This window comes from Equus caballus, chromosome 3 (genome assembly GCF_041296265.1).
Source record: "Equus caballus isolate H_3958 breed thoroughbred chromosome 3, TB-T2T, whole genome shotgun sequence".
NCBI classification, from domain to species: domain Eukaryota; kingdom Metazoa; phylum Chordata; class Mammalia; order Perissodactyla; family Equidae; genus Equus; species Equus caballus.
The window spans coordinates 10,075,539-10,089,729 of NC_091686.1; the positions used below are offsets into that span (position 1 = coordinate 10,075,539).

Here is a 14,191-nt window from a genome sequence, read left to right on the forward strand (position 1 = left end):
CACAGGTGGGACCCCAAACTCAGTCCTCCTGCTCCAGGTCCTCCTGCACTGCAGCCTGGAGAGCGTCTCCGGCCCCAGAGGCCCCAGAGAGAGAACTGAGTCAGCAGCTGCCCTCCCCCAGCACCGCCTGGTGCCCGGCCCTGTGCGGAGCATCTCAATGCACAGCAGCTCCTGAATCCTGACAACATCCACATAGACAGGCGGTGTTTTATCCCCATCTTACAACGGGAAAATGGAGGCCCAGGAAGGTTAAGTGACTTCCCTGAAGCCTGACATCTGGTAAGTGGTGAGCTGGGATTGGCTCCAAACCGCAGCCTCAAGCTGTGAGCAGGGCCTTGCCCACGTGCCCCTCTGTGAGGGCCTGAGGTTGTGGTGGTTTTTCGGCTCCCATCAGCCGCCCCCAGGGCTCATTCCATCCCTGACCACAGGCAGAGCCCCGCTGGCCTCTCATGTCAGGCATCAGGGCTCTCCCCTCCTGGGGCCAAGCTCAGGCAGAGCCCCCCAGTTCCTCGCAGTCGCATCCTACTTAGCACTCTCTGGAATAGTCTGTTTGTTCAATTACTTGTTCACTGTCTATCTCAGCCCCACTGGAATGGCAGCTCCATGAGGGCAGCCCCTGGCAGGCCTCCCCTTGATGCATCCCCAGCACCGAGCTCAGAGCCTGGCTCATAAAGATGTTCAATAGATGTTTGCGAATGAATAAATGAATGAAGGGATGAGCCCCACAGGCCCAGCCCATAAGCAGAAGGCAGGAGGCTTGGAGTCTAGTCCCAAGTGATCCTGGTCCCCTCCCTGCCCCCAAATATCCACATTCAGCCCAGCCTGTACGGTTCCCCCACCCTTACAAAGGGAACAGAGGGAGATAGACGAGATGTCTGCAACCATGGTGTTGCTATTTCTTCTGCTGTGTATACTCTGTGCATAATTCAATGAATTAAGTTTGAGGACTGATGGGGCTGTGAGCTGTGTCCTGAGGCTGGGTGAGATTGTGACTCTTCTCCACATTAAAATCTGAGAGCCCCTCTGTTTGCCACACCCAGCCATCTCGTCCGCCCTGGCAGGCTCCTGACCTCAGCTGAGAAATTACTCAAGGGCTCATGGATGAGAGCAAAAATTAATCAAGAAAAAAGAACCATCTCTTAATCCAGCCAGTGTAGGGGAAGCACCGACAGCTCCCCTTTAGCTTAAATATAGTCATTCACAAAGCACTGTACTGCACTTCACAGCTTGCTTACAGCTGTATGTAGGACTGCTCTCAGTTACCTGGCTCAGGTTGTCCAAAACCGACTCTACCAATGCAGCAACAAATTTATCTCAAGGGCATAAAAATGTGTGCAACCTTGACCAGGAATCCCACTTGTGAGAAAGGAACTCATGGGCAGAGAGCAGAAGACCAAAGAGATGTTCACAGCACTGGATGGACAGTGTCCAGCAAGAGGGGATTTCTTAAGTCCATTCTGGCACACAGAGCTGGAGGAATATCATGCAACCGTCATAAATGAGTGTTAAAAAGACAGCCTAGCGATGCAGAAAAGGATTCACAAATGAGATGTGGTCTCAAATGAGATGTGATCCAAATCACACCAATTAAAACCACACGGAAGCATGGGCCCATAGACAAGGTATCGGATGTGCTAGGATTATGGGTGAGTATTTTTCCAGTATTTTTCCATTTGGTATGTCCATTGTATGATTTAATGATAAAACAAGAGGGTGGAAATTAGCCTGTCACATTTATTACCCCATTCTAATGTACATTTGAGGGTTTTTGAGACAGAGCTTCCTGGAGAGCTCGTTATAGAGCCCTAAGCCAGGAATTAGGGGAACCAGGAAGCAGGGGTCATAGTCCCACTTCTGACACCAAGTCACTGAGTGACCCTGGGCCAGCTGCTTCCCCTCTCTGGCCTCAGTTGCCTCTTTTGCCAAGTAGACAGGTGGCACAGTACCGTGAAAAGCCCAGAGAAGCATAAAGGGTGACCTGTGGTTGCCTGCGGCCGAGCCTGGGACCGTGAGGGTGTCGGATTTGGCAGGAGAAGGTGGTGGCAGCTCAGGGGAGGGTGGGATCTCCTCCACGATGAGGGGCTGGCTGTCAGCATCGGCATCTTCCACCTGCACTTCCGGGTGCTCCTCTGTGCCGGGCACTTGAGGGGGAGGAGAGGACAGAGTCAGAGAGAGAAGGGCCAGGCCCCAGGGAAGACACAGAAAGCGTGTTTGGGGGGACCTCTGCCAGCCTCTGCCCCACAACGGGGCCCACAGGACAGCTCCATGCAGTCCGTGCAGGAATGCAGAGTCCAGGTCCCTCTGAGGGCCAAGGCCACCGCAGCCACCAGTGCAGAAGCCACAAAAGAAGCCATGGGGCCACAGGAGCTCCTGGACATAGCCTGGAGTCCAGTTTTCCAAAGCCCAGCCTGGTTTCCCTGGGCCAGGAGAAGCAGCAAGGACCCCAGGGCTGGGGGACGGGGAGAGCAGCACTGAGAGAGGACATGAGGAGCCGGGGGGAGCCCAAGTCCTAAGGCCTAGCCTAACACAGCCTGGCTCAGCTGCTTCTCTCTCTGGGCCTCAGTTTCCCCCTCCCAAAGCAGGAGGGCTGATGCCTTGCCAGGCCTGTGGGGAGGTGGGGCAGGAGGGCACGTGGCCCTATGCTCGGGAGGGCCTCAGATGGAGACATCTGGGGGTTTCCTCCAATCGAGGTCACAGCCTGTCTCTGGAGTGTGCGTTACCGCTGTCTGGGTACCCGTTTGGGTATTTCCTTGTTTTTGTACAAGCCAGGACACTCCAAAATTCATCAACCAAACCCCTCCCCCCCCCAGCCTCTGGAGGCCTGGCGCCCTGTCCCACATCCTGAGAATCGGGTCCTCCCTGGGAAGCCCAAGTGTGGCCCAACCTCAGGCTGCATTACCCACCCCAGGACAGGCAGGCAGTGGGGTCAGGTCCACCCTGAGGAGGAGCTCAGAGGATGCTGAGGGGCTGAGATGGTGCCCCGTGCCCACCACGCCCAGGTGGGACCACCCACTAGCAGCCAGCCGCAGGCCTGGGCACCAGCGAGGCAGCAGCACACCCCCCAAAATGGAGAGGGGGCAGCACTTTGAAACACCTGGATATGTGACTTTTTTTTCAATGGCCATCACGGGAAAACCCAGCACGTGGTAGAGTTTGGCCGAGGGGATCTGAGCAGATCTCAAGACTTTTTGGCGTTTCTTTTACTAAAACCCTAAGCCCTCAGGGGAAGAGGATGAACAGGAATCGAGAAGTTTTAAAAAATTTCAGGAAGAAGTTTCACCAGACTAACGAGATGCCCCAGGCTGTGGAAAGAAGGAGAGAGCTGAGGCCGAGGGGCCTGACCCTCTTCCTGGGAGACCTCAAAAGACAAGCAGAGGCAGCAGGGAAGAGGGCAGCTGCTCAGAAACGCTCAGGGCCAGGGTGCCTCAGCGTGGCCCCCGGGCCATTGACAGTGCCCTGGTCCCCCATCCACGAGGCCGTCTCAGGGACCCGGGAGGGGCAGCTGCTCCCCTCACCCCTGCCCTGCCCTGGGAAAGACCCTGCAACCCCCGTCGCCCCGGGGAGGAGGGAAACCCCAGTGTCTGGTATCTTGTTTCCCGCCAGCTTGGCAGAGTGGGCACTCAGAATAGAAATTATATTGGTTTATGTTTCATTGATTTGTAGAATAATACTATTAAAAATATAAAGAATAAGACTGTATGATTAAATTGGTTTAGAGAATAATACTGTTTACGGCTAAGCGCTTCCTCTGTGCCTGCCGGGCATCTGTCGCACTGAACTCTACGTGCTTTATAGATATTCCTTCGTTTCACCTTCCCGGCCGCTCTCTGAGGTCGTGGTGGTGGTTGTCCTCATTTTGTGGCTCAGGAAACCGAGGCACAGAGAGGTTATGACACTTGCTGCAGGGCCAGGATGTGGACCCAGAGCTTAAACTCTTACCCCATTCCGAGGGGGATGAGCAGCACACACACAGGCCTCTGTCCAAACAAAACCTCAGCTCAGAGGCGCCACGAGCACCGTTCACATGGGAGTACCATCCTTCCTCCACGCTGTCATCGCCTTGTCTGCAGCATCTAGAGTCACCGTGTGTCACACCACAGCTGATTCAGTCTGCTGTCCCAGTGTGTCAGTGGGAATATTTCTCAAAGTGTGGGGCTCCCGGGGACCAGGGAGGACACAGGTGGGTTTAGATGTCACAGACAAGACAAAGGATAAGATAGAATGAGAAGATCCCTCCCGCTTCAGTTCTCTCTAGACCCGGAATAGGCAGAGAGGAAGTCTCGGATTGATGCTGCCACGGCCTTAACACCTCTCTGACGCTGTGGATCCCCTCTGTGGCAGGACCGCCGCCCCAGATGTGGCCCGTCTTTCACCAGAAAGCATCAACACCACTTTGTTTTCGGTGTGTTTGTGGTTATTTCCATGTATGCCTTCTACTGATGGCAAGCAATGCTGGTTTTCATTTTAATGGTAATGTAAAGTTTCCTGTTTAAATACATTTAATTAAATAAAAAAGACAATCCATGGAAAGAAAGATAGTAAGCAAATAAAAGTAGGGTTGCTAGAGAGTATAGCAAAAATCGAGGGGGGAGATGTGGGAATGGAAGCTGGGGGAGCCTTGGGAGTGAGTAGATTTAGGGCCTGCCCAGAAGACTGAGCCTGGGGTGTCACCCCTTGTCACAGTGATGAGCCACGTGCCACCTTACCCCCACTCTGTGCCCACCCCAAGCCGGGAAGGGGAGAGAAGGACAACATGCACTGTTCGGTTCTACCTGCCCACTGATGCCAGAGGCAAGCTTGCCCAGGGTCATCCAAAAATATACAAACAAATCAAAAGGGAAAGTGGACAGGTCTGGGTTGAGTTAAAGCAGAAAGTGACAGAGGCTCGCCCAGAGGCCCCAATTTGTCCTTGAGCACCTTGTCATCAGGCAGCAAGCAGCAGGAGCCTGCAGGCCACCTCAGGGACCTGTCACAATCACATGGCTCCAGACAGGCCCCCTCTCTGCATTGCCCTGAGGACGCCTCTCTGCCTGCAGCCTGTCGACACCTGGGGGCCTCTCCTTTCCTGGAGTGGAATTTGCTGGGAAGATATCAACAGTCCTCAGAAAGTCCAGCTCCCAGCAAACTCTCAAGGTCAGTAGACTCTGTCTGCAACGGGCCCCCACATTCTTCTTCTGCTCCATTCCTCTCCATTTATTCTCTTCCCCGTCCCAGCTCCCTGCCCAAGCCTCTTGGCCTGGAGATCTGAGTGACTTGTTTAAACTAGCATGTGAGTGACTTCCTGTATAAAAAAATGAGGATCTGCAGAAAGCAACATTTAACCCAAAGAAATGAATTGCTAATTGTCGAGTTAGAGGCACAGAGAGAAGGGGACTAATACCCCTCAAGTCAGCACAAAGCAAGATGAAGGCATTGAGCAGCAGAGGAAGAGGGGGTGGTTTTCTATGAGCCCAACTAGTTATCCCATGCCAGGACCACGGCAGCCGTGCGGGAAGCAGCCCAAGGCATGCAGAAGCACACATCACGGCACGCTCATGCTGGGCGGGCGAGGTCACACTACCTAGGCGGCGGACGGAGCTCCTGGTCTGCTTCGCGAAGCTGGAGTTGGACAAGGCCGTCCTCCGGTTGATGAGGACAGGGATGCGGGTGATTGGGGGGCGGTAGCTGGGCACATTGGGGAGGTGCTCCACCAGGTTTGGGGGGGCAAGGCTGGGGGCCACCTGGCCCGGCGGCTGGTCCTGGACCAGGCGACTCAGCTCCATGTCCCGGCCTGGGTTAGCCATGGCGCTGGGGCCGGGGGCTCTCAGGCAGAGGTGGGACCCTGGGGACTGCAACGAGGAGCACAGAGTTGGGGGCGGCGAGGCAGGTGGGGCTCCTCCCCGCCGGCGCCAACACAGCCCAGCCGGCGCCCGTCTGCACTCACAGCAGCTGCACCCAGGGTCTGGAGCATCACTCTTGTCCCCAGACGTCATAAGCGTCACCAAGTCATGTGGCTGGTCCGCCCAACAGCTCTGAGGGGCAGCCCGAGCCCCCTTCTTCTTGTTCGCTCTCTTCTAACCGACCATGGGTAGCATTTCCCATCTCAGACTCAAAAAAGTTAAAATCAAAGAAGCCAGAACTCCTCAGACTCTTAGGCTCACAGACTCGGGACTCAAACCCTCTTAGGATTTTCCACCCCAAAGGAGCCCTGGAGCTCAGTTAATGAAGCAGCCCCTTCTCCTAGGGCCCAGGTTCCCCAGTGGGGCTGCACAGTGGAATCACTGGGGGAGTCCAGAAATGCTGATGCCCGGGCCCATCCCCGGAGATTCTGACTTAATGGTCTGGTTGAGGCCTGGCCCTGGGATTTTTAAATTCTCCCCAGGGAGCCAGCCCCGTGGCCGAGTGGTTAAGTTCGCACGCTCCCCTTTGGCGGCCTGGGGTTTCGCCAGTTCGGATCCTGGGCACGGACATGGCATCTCTCGTCAGGCCATGCTGAGGCGGCGTCCCACATGGCACAACCAGATGGACCCACAACTAAAATATACAACTATGTACCAGGGGGCTTTGGGGAGAAGAAGAAGAAGCAATAAAAAGATTGGCAACAGGGGCTGGCCCCGTGGCGGAGTAGTTATGTTCTCGCGCTCTGCTGTGGCGGCCCAGGGTTCGGATCCTGGGCGCAGACATGGCACTGCTCGTCAGGTCACCTTGAGGCGGCGTCCCACATACCACAACTAGAAGGACCCACAACTAAAATATATAACTATGTATGGGGGAGTTTGGGGAGATAAAGCAGAAAAAAAAAAAAAGATTGGTAACAGATGTTAGCTCAGGGCCAATCTTTAAAATAAATAAATAAACAAATAAATTCTCCCCAGATGATTCCACTGTGTTGTCACGTTTGAAAACCAGGGCTCGAGGCCCTTGCCTCCAAATACTAAGGTGAGGCAAACGGCCAGGACCCTGTTACAGTGCAGACCCTGGTTCTGCAGGTCTGGGTGGGGCTGGCATCCCGCGTTTCTAGCCAGCTCCCAGGTGACAGTGAAGCTGCGGGCTCTAGGTCCACAGCTTCGGTGGCAGACAGATGGCCGTGCCTCAGCGTTTCTCAGAGTGTAGTCCCCAGACCACCTGCTTTGGGATGACCTGGGGAAGGGGGCAGAGCCAGCCTCACAGAAGCTGAGTCTGCACCTGGGTGACCTGGTCCTACTCATGCGTGTGGGGTGCAGACTTGGGAGTCTCCTACAGACAGGTGTTGACGTGGACGGTGGACACTTATCAAACATGGGGAAGTGGGGAGCTAGCTCAGGACACGTGGGGTTAGGACATCAGGGTCAGCTCAGCTCAGCCGCTGGCTGACTGGGAACACGAGCATCGTGGTGCCACATGGCCTCCTCCCTCGGTGCCAGCCCCGGTGCTGGATGCCTTCGACGCGTTGTCACCCCTCCCCTGCCCAACAACCCTGTCAGGTAGGCACTGTTTTTGCCCCGTCTTTCTTGATTTGGGGAGCCTTAGTTAAGAGAGGTCACAGAACTGGCTCGGGGTCACACAGCAAGGAAGAGGAAGGAGCCAGGAGTGAAATACAGGTCTGTGCCCTTGCCCGCTTAGCCAAATGCCGCCCACATGAAGCGTCAGTTTTCTCATCTGTAAAATGGTCTGTCGCCTCACAGGGCGGCTGGAGCACCGGCGGCTTGAGGAACATGGAGACTGGTGAAGCCTGGCCCCATGTCTGTCTGTCCCGGGCTGCGTGGCCCAGCCATGCTCGGCTCCCCTAGACTGTGTCTGCGCCGTCCCTGGAGTTCTCAGGATTTGGGGGAGGGCGGTAAATAATAGCAAAGTGCGTGTTCTGGGTACGACCTGGGGATCTTAGCAGTAAGAAAGAGCTCGTCAAGAGATGGGGAGCCTAGGACATGCCCCTGGCAAGCTCTGTCCCAATTTTCTCTGCTACATTTGAGCCCAACCTTCCCTGGGTGGGGGCCTGGAGAGCTGCCCTCCCAGGGAGGGGTGGCAGGAGAGGAGCAGGGTTTCCCCAGGCCCATTGGGCATCCTGGGGGCTCTCAGTGCAATTCCCCTGGGGCCTTTGAAATCTGTCACCAGCCTCTGCTAATGTGGCCCCAAGGCACCGAGGATGAGTTTTGCCTGAGGACGGGGCAGGTGGAGGGTGGAGGGAGGGTGGAGATGGGGGAGGGGGTGCCCCGGGCCCAGGCTGCCCCCAGCCTGAAAGCATCCTGGACATTCTGTACAGCCCCACACCCCCACCGCATACCCACCTCCTGAGCCAGTGGCCACCGCCTCTTCCTGCAACTCCTGCAAAAAATGAAGTGGAAACAGCAACTGGGACTGTCAGCCCCCTGCTAGCCCTGGTCCAGCCCAGACCCTGTCAGGGGATCTGCCGTCAGGAGTCCTCGTGGGCCCCAGTTCTACTCCTGGCCCTGCCAGCCCACCTTCTGGGGCATTCAGGCAGGTGGCCTCCACCCTGGAGAGGGCGGTGCTCACAGGAGCCCAGGCCCCAACCCCTGGACTTGTCACACATCATGAGGGCGTCTTCTCATGCAGCTTGTGGGGACAAAGCAACACAAGCAGCCACCACAGCACTCCCCCTGCAGGCACAGCACTTCACAGTGTCCAACTGTGTACAACACGCTGGGGAGGGGGTTTTAGCCCCATTTTACAAAGGTGGCCACCGAGGCCCAGAGTGGTCAGGTGACTTGCCCAGGGTCACGCAGTCTTGTGAGAACTGGAGGGCAGGACACCCGAGGTGCTGTGTCACCCATGGCCGTGTCACCCAAGGCCCCTCCCCACACCATCTGACCCCTGGTACGAGCGGGGCCTCACAGGACCCACCACCTGCTCCCCTCTGTCCGGTGGGCATCTCACCAGCCAGAAACCCCCTGTAAATACAGTGGACAAGGCCCCAGCCCCTCCCGCAGACGCCAGCCCAGGTTCAGGGGTGGCCCATGTGCCGGGCTGGGGCTGCTCCATACCTGGGGTGAGGCCGTCTGGTGCTCGCTCCCACCTGCTTGGCTTAGGTCCTCGCCACCCTGTGCCACCAGACAGCTATCCAGCAGGACACTGTGACCCAAGGGGGAGGAGAAAGGGCTGGGGTTAGCAGTGTTAAACATTCTCCAAACCCTGCTGAGTGCCAGGCTCCGTGCCAGGAGCTGGGGCACAGAGACCCCCAAGAATAGGTCCTCGCCCTCAGGGGGCTCCCAGCACAGGAGGTCAGCAGATCCTGTGTTAACAATCTCCCAGGCTGAGACATGCGCTGGAGCAAGGGGCTGCGAAGGGCCCAGCCACAATTCTGCCTCGGAAGGAGAGCTTCCCAGAGGAGATGGCCTGTCAGCTGGGAAGGGTGTCTGGGAAAGGGGAACAGTATGTGCAAAGAAAAGCATGGAGGATGGTTTGGGGAACTGTCATCTAGGGTGTCAGAGGGCAATGGATACAGTTCAAAATATACACCCAACATCTCCCCGCTGAGAGTCTGTAAGCAACCTTGGCGATGCAAGCCGGGCAGGGAGGATGTGAAAAGTGAGGTCTAGAGCGGCGAACTGACGTGGCCAAAATCACACAGCAAACCTCAAATGCGGGCCCTGGTTCTTTCCATGCCATGAGATCAGAGCCACACTGCAAGTGCTGAAGGTTTCAGGGGCCCCTGGCCCAGGCAGCAGGCTACATGAGTGTTGGGGGCCCGGGGGGAGGTTATAGGGAGCAGGGGAGGCTGTCGCAAACCAGAGAACCCGTGCCCATCTGAGTCTGCGCCCCACTCTGCTCAGAATGGGGGCTCCACGGACAGATCTTCCGGTTTTCAAGAGGAACCCGAACTCACATTTTCAAGGTGGAATCTCCTCATCTTTAGATGTTGATAGTTAATCCAAATTTCTATGTCTATGTTAATAAGTGGCTATCTAAAAGAGCCATCTCCAGGCTAAATTCAGCCCTAGATACCTGCGTGCGACCTCTGGGTTAAAATGATGACTCGGGATCAGGGTCTGATGTGGTTTTTGTAGTTAGAATTAGATCCTGCCTCCTAAGGGCCCCACCCCGCCCCACGGACTCTGTCACCAAGGGGCTCACGGAGGATGCACTGCAGCATCTGCAGCCCCAAAAACCTGGATTCACTGTCCTCCAGCCGGAGGGCCCCGTCTCAGCCCATCCGTCCCGCGGTGGATGAGGCGGTGGGGACGGATCGCAGCCCAAATGCTTGGAGCCAGCAGCCTGGGAGCAGGAATCGGCTGGCAATGCTATTGTCACAGCAGCTCTCGTGGGTTGTGTGCCGGCTGCTGGGCCAGGCACTCCCTATGCACAGCATCTCCCCGAATCCTCACCCAAATAATCCTGAGAGACCCGGGCTGTGACTGATCCCATTCCAGTTTAGAACTCGGGGGATCAGAGAGGTTGGAGGGCCTGTCCATCATCACACAGCCTGTCCAAGGCGAGCCTGGATACACCACGGGTGTCTCTGACCCCAACACCATGTACTTTTCACTCCACTACCTGCCTCTGAGCGTCTACACGTCCCCATGTAACACGGAGGAGTGAGGCGAGTGTCTGGAGGTCCAAGCACCCAACTCGCCACATTTCTCTTCTTTGTGTCAGTGTTTCCATCGTGAGGGACCGACTTGTCAGGCTCACACTCCCCACCCTGCCCAGGAAGAAGCAGATTTCCTTAAAGAGATTAAGTCATAAGAGCGAGGGCACATCAGGACTTCCCCGGGACCTGGGCACTTCAGCCTTCCTGGGCCCCTTCCTCCATAAAAATATACTAAAAGTTATATTCATGACCACACGGATATGAAGAGTCCTGTGTTAATATTATATATCAAAACATTCTCTTCCAACAACAAGTTCGTTTTTTGTTCTGATTTTAAAAGAAATTCAAATGTTCTTGGGGACCCCTGAAAATATTACAGGAACTGTGCCCTCCTCAGTTCTCAGAGCACAAAGGCCAGGAAATGAGCTTTCCGCAGCGCAGACAGAGGCGGCCTGGGGTCTCGATCGTCCCAGAATCGGGCCGGGAAATCACTGTGTGGCACCGGGCGAGTCACCGGGAAGCCCTCAGGCTGCATGTTGGCTCATCTGTCCAATGGGTGGACGGGCCCAGCCTGTACAGCCAGCGTATCTGAGTGGGGTCAGAAGGGCTGGGGAGAATCTCATGGAGGCGTCACCAAAGACCTCCAATGGTAGGCGTCACTCTCAGTTCTCCATCTCTAAACATTGGTGAGCAGCTCTCCTTGTCTGCTGGGCCAGGTGCTCGCTCTGGGGCTAGCCTGACCTGGGACAGAATCCCGGCTCTGACTTGCCCACAGGCCACCCCTGGATGTGGAGGGCACCGTCCCTGAGCCTCAGTTCCCCTATCTGTGAAGTGGGATTAGTAATGGGTGCCTCAGCACAAGCCTGGCCAGAAAACAAGGGCTCATCGAACGGCCACTGGTATTATGACTGTTCTTGTCATTATTATTATTAATCCCAGAGGAGACGGCATTCTGCAGGTCCAGGAATCACCCACGTGGATTGGGGGACATTTTGCACAAACATCTCAAGCCGTCGAGATACCTAATGAGTCCTATACGTGGCCTGTCAGCACCACCAGTTGCTGTTTTGGGACATATGGACCCAAAGTCATGGCGCCCCTGGTCGGCAGGGTGCCCAGTGCCTGGCAAGGGCCCTTTTTGCCTGGCCCAGAAGCAGCAGGTGATCAACTTCTGGAAAGTTCCCACATCCTGGGGATTTCCAAGCAGAGGGTCAGACAGACTGGCCGAGGGGACATCCTAGAGGGGCCCCTGCTCCCCAAGTTAAAGGTGCAGGGCGGGGCAGCAGTAGCCCCCTTGCAAGGGTTTGCCAGCCCAGCTCCTCCCCCGGTCCCGTTGCAGGCTGTGCCCCCAAGTTAAGGTCCTCACTGTCACCTTCAGCAGACTCTTCACCCAGCACCCCAACTCTGAAAGAAGGCAGGAGGGGAGCCCATAGGGAGAAGCGGCCACCTACTTGGGTCTCGCTGTCTTTGCTGACAAGGACGCCCATGGTGCAGGAGTTCAGCTGGGGGCGCTGACAGTCATCCCCAGCCCTGGGTCGGTGCAGGAAAGGAGAGAAGGCTGGGACCCCGGCCCGGCCCCAGCCCTCAGGGCCAGCTCCAGAGCCAGTGTGGCTCGGGAGGGGATGAGCCACTGATCCTTCCTGCTTCTAATCAGATTGAGGGGACATGCAGGGAACTCTGCAGAAACGCCCCCAGGGAGGCCAGGTGGGGACCGAAAGGCTGCGGTTGCTAGGAAGAGCCAGGCCGCTGCCGGCAGAGACCAGGTCGCTAGGCGACCATCAGGGCCTGCGCGTCATCAGTAACCCCTGTGCCTCCGCAAAGCCAGCTGAGAGCATCCTTCCCCAGCCAGTGACAGCCCAGCCAGCCTGTCCCAAGCCTGGCAGCCTCTGGCCCCGGCCCTAGGATCACCCACTCCGTCACCGCAGGGCCCTCATCCCTACCAGGGCCCCAGACACAAAAGTTCCCTGAGTTTGAAACTCTGGGTGAACATTTGCATGAGTGGGCATGTGCCTGCAGAGTTTGTGGGTAACTCTATGCACGTGCTTGTGTGTGTATGAGCATGTTTGCAGGGTGTAGTGTGGATATGCACATGTGTGTGCATGTGTGTGCACACGCGTGAACATGCGTGAGTGTGTTGTGTGCACCCATGCATTTTGCAGGCTGTGTGTGGGTATAAGCATGTGCATAACCCGGCATGTGTTTCTGTTTCTATGCGCGGGGGTGTGTGTGTAGTGCAGACATGTGTGTATCTTCCCATGTGTACTGTGCACTGAGAACACATGTGTAGCTGGTGCATGTGCGTGTGTGTGAGCACATTGGATCACTGGCCTTCAAGGGGTGTTGCGGCTCGAGAGCAGCGGCGGACAGAGGGGTTTCTGGGCCTGGGCGTTGGCACACAGGTTTAGCAGGGGACCAACTCCCTGTCTGTGCATGCCAACGAGAGGCAGGTGGAAAGCGGAGGGCAAATAAGGATGCGCTAATGAAGCTAGGTGGCATCTAAGGTCTTCACCTGGGGAAGGGCGGGCAGCTGTTAGCGAGAGCAGCCGGGCCCTGGGGGCGCCCAGAGGGCAGACTTAGGACTGGGTTACAGAAACCATGGGGAAGCACCCTCAGTTTTGGTGGAAGAAATAATTACATAAGTCAGAGGTGCATGTGGATGGAATGGACAGTCTTCCAAAGGTTGTGAGCTCCCTGTCATTGGAGGCAAGCAAGTAGCTGTGTGGCCACCTGCCAAGGATGGAGAGACTACATATGAAGGAAGCAAGGATGGATAAAAGCGGAGCCTGCCAGCCCTGTGCTGGTCTCAGCGTTTAACTCTTTCCTGACTGGGACTAAAAGTGACCCTCAGTGGCAACAAGAACATCAGTGACCTTTGGCGGGGCACTTGCTCCGGGGCAGATCCTGCCAGACCCACTCTCACAGCCGGACCTGTGGCCACTCTGCAGGGGGCTATGATTATCCCCCTTCTGCAGATGTCGGGGCAGAAGCTCTGTGCAGGTTTGCTGCTTGCCCAGGTACCTCCACCAAGAGGAGCCACACCCACGCTCCGAACACTCACGGCGCTCCCCTGCCTCAGGCCGTGGCCAGAGGGACCGATCAGGGAGCAAGGGTGTGGGCCGAGGGGTACCACGAAGGGCAGAGTGACAGGGACAGGGGACAATGTAAGGGGTTGGAGCAAGGGGACAGATTAAGTCAGTCTGGCCTGATCTGTGATAACAGTCTCCTCACTGCTCCCCTTGCCTCAGTCTCCACAAGGCAGCTGCCAGATCGTGTCACTCCTCTGCTCACAAACCTTCCATGGCTCCCCATTGCTCCTGGGAAATCAAGGCCAAGGCCTTTACAATCTGGCCTCACCACCTCTGAAGCATCATCTCCCGCCACGTCCACTAGTTACCCTGTCACTGTTCCCCGGACATGCAGGCTGCTCTTTAGCCAGCAAATCCCTCCCTCTTCCTTGAAACACTTTCCAACTCGGCCTCCAGGCCCCATACTACTCTCGGCCCCCTCTCCCCTCACTGGCGCCTCCTCCTCAGTCCCTTCTGGTTCCTCCTCCTCTCCCTGGCTCTCATCTGGCCTTTGGGCCCCTCCTCCATCCACACTCACTGCCTGGGCATCTCCTCCGCCCCACAGTGTTCAGTTCCATCTCCGGTCCAGCCTCTCGCTCTCCTAACCCCAGACTCAGGCTCC

At 56.6% G+C, this 14,191-nt stretch overlaps 1 protein-coding gene across 1 annotated transcript in view; it reads right to left on the reverse strand.

Annotated features, from left to right (window-relative positions):
• The window catches only part of CNGB1 (cyclic nucleotide gated channel subunit beta 1), a 65,881-nt gene that overhangs the window by 32,933 nt on the left and 18,757 nt on the right, over nt 1-14,191 (reverse strand). Inside the window, exons 16-18 of the mRNA XM_070261891.1 lie at nt 8,958-9,045; nt 8,244-8,280; nt 1,979-2,141 (exon numbers count right to left, since the gene is read on the reverse strand). Coding sequence (XP_070117992.1) covers nt 1,979-2,141; nt 8,244-8,280; nt 8,958-9,045 — 288 coding nt within the window. The remainder of the gene's footprint in view (nt 1-1,978; nt 2,142-8,243; nt 8,281-8,957; nt 9,046-14,191) is intronic.